This window comes from Xiphophorus hellerii, chromosome 13, assembly GCF_003331165.1.
Source record: "Xiphophorus hellerii strain 12219 chromosome 13, Xiphophorus_hellerii-4.1, whole genome shotgun sequence".
Taxonomy (NCBI): Eukaryota; Metazoa; Chordata; class Actinopteri; order Cyprinodontiformes; family Poeciliidae; genus Xiphophorus; species Xiphophorus hellerii.
This window is the reverse complement of record NC_045684.1, coordinates 12795154-12808913: the sequence shown is the minus strand read 5'-3', so window position 1 is coordinate 12808913 and position 13760 is coordinate 12795154. Positions and strand designations below refer to the sequence as shown.

Sequence of the window (13760 nt, the reverse complement as noted above, 5' to 3'; positions counted from 1 at the left end):
TAAAAATAAAAAAAAAACTGTGAGAAAACAGTCAGCTGCGGTAGACGTGTATAAATAGTTTCTACTTGGAGCAAATATCCAGCTATTTCTGTACTTGTTTAATCAGCACACTACACCTGGACAGGTTAAATAAACATGTTTTATAGTTTCATATAGAGTTTTGATGTGCAAATCGTAAAAACTGGTCGATTTTAAAAATATTTTATATAAATAAGCAATTTTAAAACTATTATAGATTTAGAAACCAGTATTTTGTGAGCCTCTCAGCCCCCACCCTCATGTTTTCCCCTCCCACCCGCGGCTCAGCTGCTCTTCTGCAGTTTTTCTCACTATAAAACCCAGGTTGACACTGGCTGTCATTTTGTCCCCGCTTCTTTCTGTCCTCTTTCTGTGCATCGTCCGCTGGAACCCTGGCCGGACCGGACCGACTGGACTGAACCCGCAGTTTCAGGTATGAACTTTATTGAACTGAGCAGCATGTTTGACTCAGCAGTGCGTTCAGTTTTTTGGGATTAGGAGGGTTTAAGTCGGCCATTGAAGTGGTCAGTATTGGTGAGCAAAAGGCTGAGCTGGCTTTGAACCACAATCAAACTGTGTGATTATCGAATGGACACTAAATGTAGGCAAGCCACAGTTTTTTAATTAGATATCTTGTCCTTTTTATTTTTCACCTTTACTGAGAATGATAACAAATTGAATGCTAGCTTTATGATTCTTTTTCTCTCTCGCTGTATCGTTTACATTACATTGTTTTTTAGGACTGGAAAAGGAACGACATCGGTGAAAATGTTCAAGCTGTTACCGGAGCTGGTGCTCCTGCTGGGGTAAGGGCGCTCAAACAGGCCACACACTGACACAGGGAACACAAAGTTAAACAATCATAATCCATCTATGGTGCATATTTATAATTGTTGTTGTTATGAAATACATTTTTTGATAATGGCATGTATTTACACACACTGTATAAAAAGTGATTCTGTCAGACTGTGGACTTTGTAATGGCTTCTCCAAAACACTGCCTTGTTGTCCTGGAGCCACTTTGTAACTAACCTGACTGAATCTTTTGTCCATTTACTCATTTCATTTGTTCATTATTGACCAGTGTGCCAAAGGTTTCATTTCCAATCTGATAGTTTGAGATGTTGCTACTTTTCATGCCACCATCTGGTATCTTGCAATCTTTCTCCTTTTTCTCCTAATATAACGATCGATTACTAAAATAATTGTTAGTCGCAGCCATAATGCCAGTAATGATGATGCATAAACACCAAATGCTACTGAATGCTACTTCTCCAGGCTTAAGAAGTTCTGGGTGCGGAACAGAACCAGAATCAGAGCCAGGAGACCTGAGAGGTCTGGAAGGTTGATACAACATCAGATCTTTAATGTATTGTGTTGCTAAGCCGTTTAGTGATTTATAAACTAACAACAGTATTTAATACTTTATTCTCTGAGCTACAGGGATCCTAGGGACTTTAAAATTGGTGTGGTGTCCTCTATCTTCCTGGTTTTAGTCAGAACACGAGCAGCAGCATTCTGGACCAGCTGCAGCTGGAAGACTGATGATTTGGTACTAAAGATAAATGCATGGATGAGTTTCTCTAGATCTCGCTGAGACATAAATCCTCTAATCCTGGAGATGTTCATCAGGTGATAGAAGGCCGACTTTGTAACCCTCTGTATGTGGCTCTGAAGGTTCAGGTCAGAGTCCATCAGTACTCCCAGGTTTCAGGTCTGATCGCTGGTTTTTAGTTGTAATAAATGAAACTGTGCATTGACTCTAGACCAGAGTCGGTCGTCGAGGGCCGTCATCCTGCACGTTTTAGTTCTCTCTTTGGTTTAATGCACCTGGATCCAATGATGGCTCATTAGAGGCTTAAGAAGAGCACTGACATGCTGAAAAGGTTGTTGGTACCACCAGGGAGAGAACTAAAACATGCAGGATACCGGCCCTCGAGGACAGACTTTGGGCACCACGGCTCTAGATCGTTCCTCTTTAGGTCCAAAAATAATAACTTCAATTTTGTTTCCGTTCAGCTGGAGAACATTTTGTCACATCAACACATTTATCTGTTCTAAGAATCTGTTCAATGCTCGGATGGGTTCAGAGTCACCTGGGTTCAGAGTCCAGGTGACTCTGAACTAATGTAGAGCTGTGTATCATCAGTGTAGTTATGGTAGCTAATCTTATTTCCAGTTATAACTTGAGCTAGTGGGAAATATAAAGATATTAAATAAGAGGGGTTCTAGGATTGAACCTTGGGGTACCCCACATATTCTGTCCGCTTCCATGAGAAGTTACCTATTGAAACAAAGAAATCTCTGTTCTTTATGTAAAATTCAAACCAGTTGAGTACTGGACCAGAAAGTCCGACTCAACTGTCCAGCTGTTTTAGTAATATGTCATGGTCAACGGTTTTAAAATGCTGCACTGAGACCCAAGAGAACCAGTCCTTTAATCCTGGAAATGTTCTTCAGGTGATAGAAGGCTGATTTTGTAACTATCTTTATGTGTTTCTGAATGTTCAAGTCTGAGATCGTCACCACACAGACCTGATCTCTAGTTTCTAGCTATAATAATTGAAGCTGTGTGTCGACTCTGAATCGCTCCTTTTGAGGTCCAAAGATAATCATTTCAGTTTTGTTTCTGTTCAGCTAGAGAAAGTTTTTCCACATCCAGACATTTTATCTTTTCCAAACGTCCGTCACCTGGTGACATCATAATGCCACTTAGCTGCTACGTGCCTGGACAGTATAATGAACCGGTTTCATTTTGTTTTTAGAGTCGTCGGGTTTAGTTTTGGAGCAATCCAGAGACCCGACTATGACGACACTCCAAACCCTGAGTTCTTGAACCCTTCCTGGATGGCCAGCATCCCTGATGATCAGCCGCTGTCTGTTGTCACGATGCCAGGAACGCACAACACCATGTCTCTGTATGGCGGCGTCTATGCAGAGTGTCAGACCTGGAGCCTGGCCTCCCAGCTCCGAGCCGGCATCCGTTTTCTAGATGTCCGAGTGCGTCACGTCAACGGGAATCTCACCATCCACCACGGAGTCTCCTACCAGTGGGCTCACTTTGGACAAGTGTTAGAGGGCGTGTTTGACTTCCTGCACGAATACCCAAGTGAGACGGTGCTGATGCGTGTGAAAGAGGAATTCAGTGAGACAAATAACATCTACGGCGCTGTGGTCGACTTCATCCATCGCTACGGCCATTGGGACCTGCTGTGGCACAGCCGCCTGGTGCCGACCATGGCTGAGGCCCGAGGGAAGCTCATCATCCTGCAGGATTTTACCGGCCCAGATCTGGGAATGCGCTACGGTTCCCTGGATATAGCTGATGCCTGGAAGGTATGAGGAGTTAATCTTTTTGTCTAGACGTTTATCTCCATGTCCATTTAAAATGGGCATGATATACTGTTGGTTTTAAACCAGATTTTGTCACTTCAATAATTATTGACTAGTTTCTTATTGGCCAATGAGATTAAAGTTCTAAATCCAACAAGAATCAGACAAGCATTGCTGTGAAACTAAAAAAGGAGAGGAGAAAGCGTCTATGTTTTTTCAAAAATAAAAATTTAGGTTCATGGTAGCCTAATAAATTTGCTCTCATTGTAGTTTTAAGTATTTCCAGTGACGTACGTTGGCTTCCGCCTGCAGGTTCCCTCTCTGCTGAATTTGGAGGAGAAGTGGCAGAGTGTCTACAAACACCTGGAGGCCGCACCGTCAGGAAATATGGCTCAGATATTTCTAACCTACTCCAGTGGAGCTGGTGTGTTCGCCCACCCCAGAGCTGTCGCAAAGGGAATCAACCCACAGCTGTACGAGTACCTGCAGGCCAAGACTGACCAGAACCAGCGCCTTGGAATCATATGCATGGACTTCCCAGCTGCTCCTATCATCCAAACCATCATTAATTTCCAACTGAGAGAGGTCGTGAAAACCAACAAAACAGATGTGAAACGTGCAATTTTTTATTTCCGATATATGGCCAAGCATTTTGCAGCTAATAACTGACCCATACTGTTGTTGTAACTCAGAAGTTTGTAAAAATTCAGTAGATTTCTAACAACAGCAGCCCAGAGAAATATATAAACTTTTAAACAAACCTGTTTTCTACTCATTAGTCGTTACCTCATCATCATTAAGAAAATGACAGGTTAAAAAAAAGAAATATTTTCTTTAACTTTTGGGGAAAAAATACCAGTAAATTTTATTTTGAATTTGAACACAAGCCTCACACAAATAAATGAAATTGTTTAAGCTATTTGTGCTTTCATGTCTTGTTATGATCCATTTTTCCAGTCTTATCGAGTTCCTGTGCTGCTTAGAAAAATACCTCATCTAATAAACCTTGACGATTTCCTGAGTAGAATATAATAGAATATTGCTTTATTTGTATGTCAGTGAGTAACAGTAAAAGTTGGGCAAAATAAAATAGAAACATTGAATAACTATGATTAAAAAAAGAACAAAAAACCGAAGAACTACTCAGTAATAAATAGGAAAAGAACAACACAAAATATTTAAACAGAATACATAGAAGGAGTTTAAATTGTGCAAAAAGTCAATGTCTAGTAATTCTGTTTCTTGCAAACATATTTTTTGTGAATTGTATCACATCAGAATCACAAACCTTAAGGTATTTTATTATGAATTTTTATTACATACTCCAACACAAACAAGTGTAATGTTAAACAGTGAGCCAGGGTTTTTACAATCTATACATCCATCGTCGACACCTGGACAGGTGTCCAGTCCAAACAGGACAACACAGAGACACACACACACGTTCAGTTAACCTAACAGTCATGTTTTGGTACTGTGGGAGGAAGCCGGAGTACCCAGAGAGAACCCACACATGCACAGGGAGAACATGCAAACTCCATGCAGAAAAACCTCAGGCCGGGATTCAAATCCAGGACTTTCTTGCTGCAAGGCAACAGCGCCACCAGCTGTGCAGAAGTGCAGCTCTGGTTTTTGAAATATTTGAACAAATAAAAATCTTGACAAGTTTAGAGTGCACTTCTACCCCTATTAAACCTGTAAATAAATTCCAGTGCAACCAACCACCACTAGAGGGCACCAAATTAATAAGAAGACTCTACATGTGTTTAATCTCCTTTGGAAAAGTGTCAAGAAAAAAAGCAAAGTTTATTTTCCACTTTAACGTAAAGCACCTTTTAGTTCTTCATAATTTTCTAAACACAAAGTTTGTGCATCAGCCGTTTGTCTTGTTCTAGCATCCAGTTACTCTTCAGAAAGATTACAGACCACAGGAAATTGCACCTTGTGGGTTTGCAGCTTATTTTGAATTAAATAGGTTGTAGACTTGTTGAAATACAGGAGAGCCTCTCCGCTTTCTAAAAAGTCAGATTTGCAAGAAAACGAGAGGCCTCCGTTGGAGTGATTGAGCCATATTTTTGGATGCTAATTTGTTTGCATCAGATGAAAGTTTCTGATTTTATCATTATTTCCTCCTTGAAGCAGGGGCTGTTGCGAAATAGTGGTTGAAATGTTTCAACCAAGCGACTTCACATCCTGTTTAAACAGCAAACGGTGTCACTTATCAATGTGTTAAGACCAACCCATGTAGAAGTCTTTACCTAGAAGAAGAAAGAAGATTTAAAGGTTTTCTTTTCACGGTAAAACTCCCTCGGTTGAGTCAAATCCAACGTCTAACAATGGACTACAGACCTCAAGGTGCCAGACTGGTTGCAGCGACCGGTAAGCCATTCGTCTGCTACTTCAGAATATAACTTAAATAAAAGTTTCTAATCTCTCTGCTTCTTTGCTGTTGTAGTTGTGATGAACATGATTTGGTGGATGGTGATGATCGCAGCCATTGGACTGGGTGGGTTAACTTTTCTACTTACACTTCCAGTTCTGAGCAGATAAAGGTGTAACGTTTGCAGCTGCTGTGCAGGTGCCACACACATGCATCGCTGTACCGTGCAGCCCAACATTCCCATTTACCTGGTGGTACTGGGAGCGAGCAGCCTCCTGTCTCTGGTTTTCACCTACTGCACCAGCGGCTTCCAGGATGGAGCCCTTCACGTCCTGAGCTTGGCCTGCATGACCTTCCTGCACATCTTCAGCTTCGCCTGGTTGATAGCAGGTGAGGGGAATGTTTACCTCTTTGCATTAAGGTACTTTCTGACTTTATGTGCTAAAAAAATGCTTGAGTGCCTTTGTATTAGTGTTATTTTGTAATATTTAGCAATAATTCACTTGGAGTACAGTGGAAAATTAAGATTAAAACTGCAGATATTTTTAATTTATTCATTCTGTTTAAAAAATAATACAGGAGACAAATACATTTCATAAAATTGACTGCTTTGTTTGAAAAAAAAGATGCTTTCTTCACAACAATTAAAGTGTTTAGAACTAAAAGAAAAAAACCCAACATAATTTCATTCAAGTTTCTTTCTTAATAGGATTTCAGATACTTAGAGTTTTATTTGTAAAGTTTTATAATTACCAAAATATTTTAAGTCAGTGTCTCTTCAGATTTACTGACAAAAGCAAATGTGGAGTTCCTCAAGGCTCCAATCTCGTCTCACTTTTATTCAGGATCCATACAATCACCCAACCCAACAAAAACATTTATTTCCACGTGTATGTTGACACAAATCTTCATATTTCTGTCATCACGATGCTGAATTATGTTCAAGCATGTCCTTGATATCAAGGTGATTCGGGATTTTTCCAGATTAATAAAACAAAGACATAAGTCAGTGTTTTTGGTCCAATTAATAAAAAAAATTAAAAAGGAAGGAGAGATCAGCAATAAGCTAGATTCAATGAGGCTAAAGACAACAGATCATGCAATAAATCTCTGAGGTTTTTTTCAGACTCACCCCTAAATTGTAACATCCAGAAACAATCTGTTGACTATATCCGTCTCCTGCCTCATTGCTAGAGCCAAAGGCTTCTTAGTCCTTTTTATTTTCATTGTCTGAGAAATGGTTGGCTCCTTTAAATCTCCTTTATGTTATGCATTCATGTAGCACAAAGCTACATTCAGTGTGGATTTCAAGCTGCAAAAATGGAAAACAGAAGTGGTACTCAGGCATTTTATTGGTTAAATAAGTCCAGGTTTTGCAGAATTCATGTTTGCCTGCAGAGATTATTATTGCAAAAATGCGTCTTTTTAAAATTTAGTTTCAGAAATCCAAAACATGAACAGCAGTAAAATTTGGAAAGCAACTGCATTTTTCTAGTTCTAACTGCTCAGCCGATTAAAATCTCATGCATGTTATCTTCTTGTGCATTCTTCCTCTAGGTTCCTCGTGGGTTTATGCAGTTTACCCTCCAAATTACTCTGATAAAGGTCTATACTGCCACAAGACAACCTACCAGTTCGCCTTTGTTGTGACGACGCTGCTGTGGGTCGCCATGGCCCTGGTGTTCATTTGCGGCTGCTGCATATCTCTGCTCACCTGCTGCACCACCGTATTTGCAGGACGCCACTTGCTGCCAGACCGCAAAAGCTTCTATGGAGCAACCAGTTTTCACGAGCCAGCAGCCGGGGATGTGTGACTTAAATCAGGGTCCAGGTCTTAAAGTGATTGAGGAGGTTATTCTTGCACTGCTGGTAGTGTAGATTTCTGTCTTTTTGCTGACAGTTTCTTGCTTTTTTTTGACATTATTAAAGCTTGTATACTAGATAGAAAAATGTTTCATTGCTGTAGCCAGAAATTCCACCCTACATGCCTTATTCCTGCTTGTTTCTCTTAAAAACATGTTTTTGCAATAAGCTAATTTGTGTTTTATAGCTTAAACCCTCAACATCAACTCAGTATCTGTTGTTCGCTGCAGGCTGTGGTACAACTCATCAGATATCAAATCTCCTTCACATTACAGATTCACACCTACAAAAACTCAACATTTTTAAGTCAAAATATGATGAGACACCAGATATTTAAAATGCGAGATGTTAAAAAAAAATCTGTTATTCTGCTGAGGCTGACCTGATTACAAATTGGTGACTTTTTGCAACATGCTTTGTCATTGTTTTCTTATTTCTAATGTGGCCCATTTTAACCCCGCTACAATTTTCAACCAATATGACTGGAAAATTATTCTGCAGTACTCAATCATCATTGTAATTATTATTTTTTTGGTTGTATGTGTTTGAAATCTTTGTATATCATACTGTCCTTGACAAGATTCTTTAACGCACTTACAGTTTTGATTTTATAATCTTTTCAAGTGGTGTAAAAAATATTCTTTAATACCACTAACATTGTGTGCAAGTGCACCAAACATTAAAAATATGACTATAAGCATGGCTATAAATGGGAGCGTTGAATGCTGAGTGATTATTATAAGACTGAATTTGATTGAGTTGCCTTACAATTTTTTTTCTTCCCCTAAAGGGGCTCTAGTGTCCCTTATATGAAAGTAGGCTGACATGCGGCAAATATCGGCGGGTCCGGGAATCGAACCCACGACGGCCACGTCGAGGACTCAAGGCCTCCAAACGTGGGTCGCGCTATCCCCTACGCCACCACAGCACGCCCGAGTTGAATTTTGACAAAACAAGAAGTACTTATTTATAGTTTTCATGTGACATCACACTTCCGGAAACTTTGGAAGTTTTAGGTTCAATCTGCCTACCAAGATGGCTTGGTAGGCAGTTACTATGACAACAATAAACAATCCACAAGCTTAGAACTAGCTCTCGCCTCATTCCTATCTAACTTATAAATAACATAAGTTAGTTACAACTATTACTCGATTACAAATTGTTAGTTCTCTACCATCTCTGTGTAGTACTAAGATAAATATCAGAGATATTTACTGTAGTACTTACTGCCAAACTAGAAAAAATAGCTTAGCTAATGTAGCGTTTCTCTGCCTACCAAGATGGCGCAGATCACTTCCAGTTCTATGTATTGGGAACTATGTTTTGGAGTAAATCACAACTTAATTAAGTATTTTCCAGGTTTGAATGACAATGAAAATCTGTCCATCCATTTTTTTATTTTGAAACAATAACCTGGATAGGGATGTTAATTATTTAAAGGTTTTTTTTTTGTTGTTTATTTTTAAATTAACATTTTTAACAAATAGTGTAATATTAAAACTATTGGAGAAATAGAAAATTCACTCTCAGTTTTAAATAACATTCATTATTATGGTAATAAATTATCTGCATAGATTTGATTTACATTTGTCATGGATTATAACGTTTAATGAGAGCATTATTAGGGGATATAATGTGTAAACTGGATTTTCATTTAATCTAAATGCTAAGTTTTATTGATTTTTCTACACATTTTAAAATAAATTAAGTAAATAAGTACCTGTAGTACCTCCTCCAGTCTGATAGATGGCGCACTGCCTCCTGCTTTTACGCCGCTCAACGGACGCATGTTTGTAGTAGTGAGAGCACTCATGGCTGAAGCTAACAGAGATTAGCTTATTGGTTAGTTAGTGTGGTCGGTGTTGGATCCGAGGGCCGGGTGGAGCTCTGAAGGCTCGGTATCGGTGAGGTTACTGGCGGCCCTGGATCCCTGTTCGGTGTTGGACCAACATGTTTAGCTGCGGCCGCTTCGCCCTTCAGGTTCTGCTCAGACAGCCCGCGGTCAGGAGCTTCTCCCTGACTCCTGCTCAGGTCAGTTTGAAAACATGCAATCTAACCTCCTACATATATTTCAACGCTAAACCAATTAGGTCTATGATATTTTTATTAATGCCAAACCTTTATCAATCCACAAGCCAAATTTTTTTATTATCGGGCTTTGACTTTTTTTTTCTAATTCTGCTTTAGCGTTTTAAATTTAACTGTGAATTTTCAGATAAATTGACTTGAACAACATGGCAAAACCCACCAGAAATACATGGTCACAACAAAACAACCATGTTATTGTTATTTTGATATTATGAGATAATGAAATTGTTGACAACTAAAGATGAGATTACGAAAATTTAGATATCTTCATTCAGTTTAAATCTTATTTTTTACATAATAAAACTGTTTTGAAAGATAATGACAAGCAGGAGGTCTTTGTTTATTATTTAAACGAATGAAATTATAATAGCTTTATATCAGGTGGTCTTGACAGCTAGTTATCTAAAGAATAGATAACTGGCTGACTAAAAAAAAAATATTTCAGCATTATGAGATTGAGGTCAAGTTATTTTGAGATAATTACAATAGGTAATTGTTAGAGCATAACGAGCTTGTAATCTTATCTCAATTAATTGACATTATGAAACTCTGATCATAACAAACCAAACATTAAAATCTTATAGTCTCGACAGTGAGATTGTGAAGTTGTTAATACAGTAAGAATTGAGTGTAATTTCAACATGATTAAACTTTCCATCATATGAAATGATGGACTTTCTTTTTATCTCAAGATAATACAATTATTACAAAAATAAAGCTTGTTATATTGACATGTTGAAACTATTACTAAACCAAAGTTCTCATTACTTCAATATACTGATATAAACAAATAGTCTCCAGTTAGTTAAATTAAAACAAACTTCCACTTCTGGCATCTGACTCTGGAAAAGTTCTCATTTTTGAAATGAAGAATCTGTCCGAACTCTGGACCTCGTTTGATTCTCTTATCAATTATGTTGTCGGCTATATGATGTTTTTATGTTTTCACAATGTAAAGCATTTTGAACTGCCCTGTTGCTGAAATGTGCTGTACAGATAAACTTGATCAACTGATTATTTCTCCATGCTGCCTTCTGATTTAAATTCAGGATGTTCCTGCCTGTTTGTGATGTTTTAATGTATTTTCTTAATGTGAAGACAGCTGAAATAATTTAAATAATGTCCACAGCACACGGTTATAGTGGAGCGATGGTGGCAGGTCCCTTTGTCCAAAGAGGGCAGTCCGCCGAGGCTTTACCCCCGAAGACACAGAGTCTACAAGCTAGTCGAGGATACTAAACATGCTCCCAAGGAGAAGATGGAGCTCATTCTCACCCAAACTGTAGAAAGTGAGTGTCTACCTCCCCCGACGTTGATGCTTAATTACTTTTAAAAAGTCAAATATTATATTAAGACCTCCTCCTTTGGTTTAAAATAACAGAACTCGGTGGGAGAGGCGATACTGTATTTGTGAAGAAGTCCATCGGGCGAAATAGGCTGCTGGCCCAAGGCCTCGCCGTTTATCCATCACCGGAGAATAAACAGATGTTTGCTGAGGAGCTGAGAGTGCGTACTAAACGTTAACAGTTTATTTTACATTTTAAATGGTAAAATATAGTTATTCATTGTCATTTCATTTATTTATACACAGCTTCTGCGTGAGGGACAACCAGAACAGAGATTACAAACCAGAACAGGACAACTGGTGAGTTTATTTTGGCACTAATGATTTCTACTTAATGAATTTACTCAGAATTGCTCCCATGTCTGACTGAAAACACTGGGATGTAAAACAAACTGCTTTTACTGAATGTTTTCCAACTTTTTTTATTTACAGACAGTTGAGCTCCTTAAGCAATCCAAGCTAAAAATCATCAAAACGCTGTCTGACGACTTCCAGCTCACTAAAGAAGTCGTCTGCAGACAGTTTGAAAAGAAGGTTTGTCTACTCTTATTTTGTATGTACCACTATTCACTGTGGTTGGCAACACTGGTAAAGAAATTTTAAAATAAATTAAGCAATAACTGAAGCCCCTAATCTTTAATTAATAATCAATATGATGCCCCCTTCTTTGTTCAACCACCTTTTGCCAAGAAGACAACAGTCAGTCCTTCTCTATTTCTCCAGATTTTCTACAGGATGTAGGTCTGAGGACTGAAATAGCCAATAAAAAGGTTTAAAACTTTCCAGGTTGATTTGATAATGATGACCCAATGAGGTCTTAATTGTTTTTTTTTATGAAACAACCGATTGCAGTATCAGTGTGGAAAGGTGTGTGGATGAAAAGCAGTGGCAGTTCTTCAAGGTGGTCAAATGTAATATTGGAATGCAAAATGTAAATGCAAGGCACTTGACATATATTAACCTGTTAAAATATGGCATTCAAACAGCTTTTTGCAGGCATGATTTTTGCACACAATTATACAGCTGTGACTACTGCGATTTGATATTTTGTGCCAACCTAGTCAGAGTTCTTTCATGGGTTGTTGGACTGAATAACTGTGTACAAAATAACGTGATTGAGAATATAAGCAGCTGATTTGTTCTTGTTTCTGTCACACCTCTTCAGCTGGGAATTGTTGTTCCGCCTCATGCGTTGAGTCTGCCGTTTGAGCCAATAAAGGAACTGGGAGAGTACTGGTGTGATATTACAGTGAGTTTCTCTCTCTCTTGTTTTCTGTACTTTTTACAGTAACTTCTGTTCAGTTACCTTTTTTTTTTTTGCTTTAAAATACACCAACAATGTGCTTACTTTGCCTTTGAATTAGGAATACAGGTAATTAACTGACTTACGATTACTTGTCGATTAATAGGTTATTAGATGAAAATTAGTTTCAATCGATTAACTAATAAAGTCCGCCCTAAACCTTCTTTTAGTGTTGTAATTTGGCCCCCGGCCAGCAGAGGGCGCAGCTAGTCATCTTTAAGTGGAGCCGTTGAAACGGAAACAAAGATGGCGGCGGGGCCGTACCAGAACTGGAAAGAGAATCGACCCAAACAGTCCGGTGTGGGATGAAAAATCCACTTTGTGCGGTTCCGTTTTAAAATATAAATACCCGACATATAAACGCCTTACGTTTCTGCTTAACGGCGCTCCTTCAGTCGAGCTGCAGTTTTTCACATACTTTATTCGTTTCAGCTACGTAAATGGTTCTTGGTTTGTTATATTTTGTAATGTGTATCGTGGGTTTAATAATGCGATAAAACAAATTTCTGTTTATTCAGTCGGTATCTAATGCAGTTGATACAAAATAATATTAAAATGTAGCATATTATGAAATATGTAGCCCTTTATACTATGGACTTTTTTTTAAAGAAAATGGCCGCATATTCATAAATCGTTAGTCGATCAATAAGATCAGTCAACTTTAGATTAACTCATTATTAATCTATAAATTGCGTCTCTACTCGGAATGTCTTCTAGGTTAATGGGATGGACACCGTTCGCATTCCCATCTCCCTGTTGCCGTACGAAGATCAGTCCGCGGTCCACAAGAAGCAGGTGCGGGCGCAACGGAAGCTGCTGGCGGCCGAACGCGACTCGCAGGCTGACGCCGAGGAGGACGACGCCATTTTAACGGCCGTTTCTGAAGCGCAGGAAGCGGAAAACGGTAAAGACTCAACAACCGTCCAAACCCAGCAGGGATCAACGTCACCGCCGACTGGAAACTCTGATCAAAAGTAAAGGACTACCAAATATTTAAGAAATATCAAGCTGATGTGTTTTTATATCGCTAAACAAAAATACAACATGTAGGAATTAATCTTTATCTCACTTTATAATCAGTAAGTTTGTTCTTCATTATGGAAAATAAAAGCTTACTATTTACCAGGGTGAGAATTTTCCTTAAAAGAAAATGTTTCATTTTGAGTTTTTAATTGATTTTGAGGTTTTAATTATATATGTGAGCTGTACTTTTCCAGTGTGGAATAATTATACAAAATTCATCCTGATTAATCATTAACTGGATTACATAGACTCAAAAAAGGCCATTTGCTGATATAATTCTCAGTACACTAAATTAGCCAAAAATTTACAAAAAATAAATGCATTTTGCATTTAAGATGGTAAAATAAACTTTGTCTGTAAATATGTTCTACCAAAACATCCTCCAGTGGCTGTTTTAGCATCACCTT

The 13760-nt window shown here is 38.5% G+C and overlaps 3 protein-coding genes across 3 annotated transcripts; all 3 read left to right on the top strand.

The window, feature by feature from the left end:
- Window positions 1-282: 282 nt before the first annotated feature.
- Window positions 283-4081, top strand: LOC116730650 (1-phosphatidylinositol phosphodiesterase). The gene is made up of 4 exons (XM_032580008.1): window positions 283-451; window positions 759-824; window positions 2784-3354; window positions 3664-4081. Exons 2-4 carry the CDS (start codon window positions 787-789, stop codon window positions 4018-4020), a joined length of 966 nt encoding a protein of 321 aa, XP_032435899.1. The 5' UTR covers window positions 283-451; window positions 759-786; the 3' UTR covers window positions 4021-4081.
- Window positions 4082-5510: 1429 nt separating this feature from the next.
- On the top strand, window positions 5511-8309 carry LOC116730604 (transmembrane protein 272-like). The gene is made up of 4 exons (XM_032579948.1): window positions 5511-5730; window positions 5807-5857; window positions 5930-6121; window positions 7289-8309. Exons 1-4 carry the CDS (start codon window positions 5688-5690, stop codon window positions 7543-7545), a joined length of 543 nt encoding a protein of 180 aa, XP_032435839.1. The 5' UTR covers window positions 5511-5687; the 3' UTR covers window positions 7546-8309.
- A 1043-nt stretch (window positions 8310-9352) lies between these two features.
- mrpl9 (mitochondrial ribosomal protein L9) lies at window positions 9353-13452 on the top strand. Its single transcript, XM_032579917.1, has 7 exons — window positions 9353-9625; window positions 10812-10971; window positions 11064-11188; window positions 11274-11327; window positions 11460-11561; window positions 12193-12276; window positions 13048-13452. The coding sequence occupies exons 1-7, from the start codon at window positions 9545-9547 to the stop codon at window positions 13306-13308; spliced, it is 867 nt and encodes a 288-aa protein (XP_032435808.1). The 5' UTR covers window positions 9353-9544; the 3' UTR covers window positions 13309-13452.
- The last annotated feature ends 308 nt before the right edge of the window (window positions 13453-13760 follow it).

Excerpts from the sequence above, each read along its gene's own strand:
- LOC116730650 (XM_032580008.1), top strand. The coding sequence starts at position 787 with ATGTTCAAGCTGTTACCGGAGCTGGTGCTCCTGCTGGG. Across the intron at positions 825-2,783 it reads GAGCTGGTGCTCCTGCTGGG|AGTCGTCGGGTTTAGTTTTG; the intron begins GTAAGGGCGCTC and ends TTTTGTTTTTAG. Across the intron at positions 3,355-3,663 it reads ATATAGCTGATGCCTGGAAG|GTTCCCTCTCTGCTGAATTT; the intron begins GTATGAGGAGTT and ends TTCCGCCTGCAG.
- LOC116730604 (XM_032579948.1), top strand. The coding sequence starts at position 5,688 with ATGGACTACAGACCTCAAGGTGCCAGACTGGTTGCAGCGACCG. Across the intron at positions 5,731-5,806 it reads CAGACTGGTTGCAGCGACCG|TTGTGATGAACATGATTTGG; the intron begins GTAAGCCATTCG and ends TTGCTGTTGTAG. Across the intron at positions 6,122-7,288 it reads CTTCGCCTGGTTGATAGCAG|GTTCCTCGTGGGTTTATGCA; the intron begins GTGAGGGGAATG and ends TTCTTCCTCTAG.
- mrpl9 (XM_032579917.1), top strand. The coding sequence starts at position 9,545 with ATGTTTAGCTGCGGCCGCTTCGCCCTTCAGGTTCTGCTCAGACAGCCC. Across the intron at positions 9,626-10,811 it reads TCTCCCTGACTCCTGCTCAG|CACACGGTTATAGTGGAGCG; the intron begins GTCAGTTTGAAA and ends TAATGTCCACAG. Across the intron at positions 12,277-13,047 it reads AGTACTGGTGTGATATTACA|GTTAATGGGATGGACACCGT; the intron begins GTGAGTTTCTCT and ends AATGTCTTCTAG.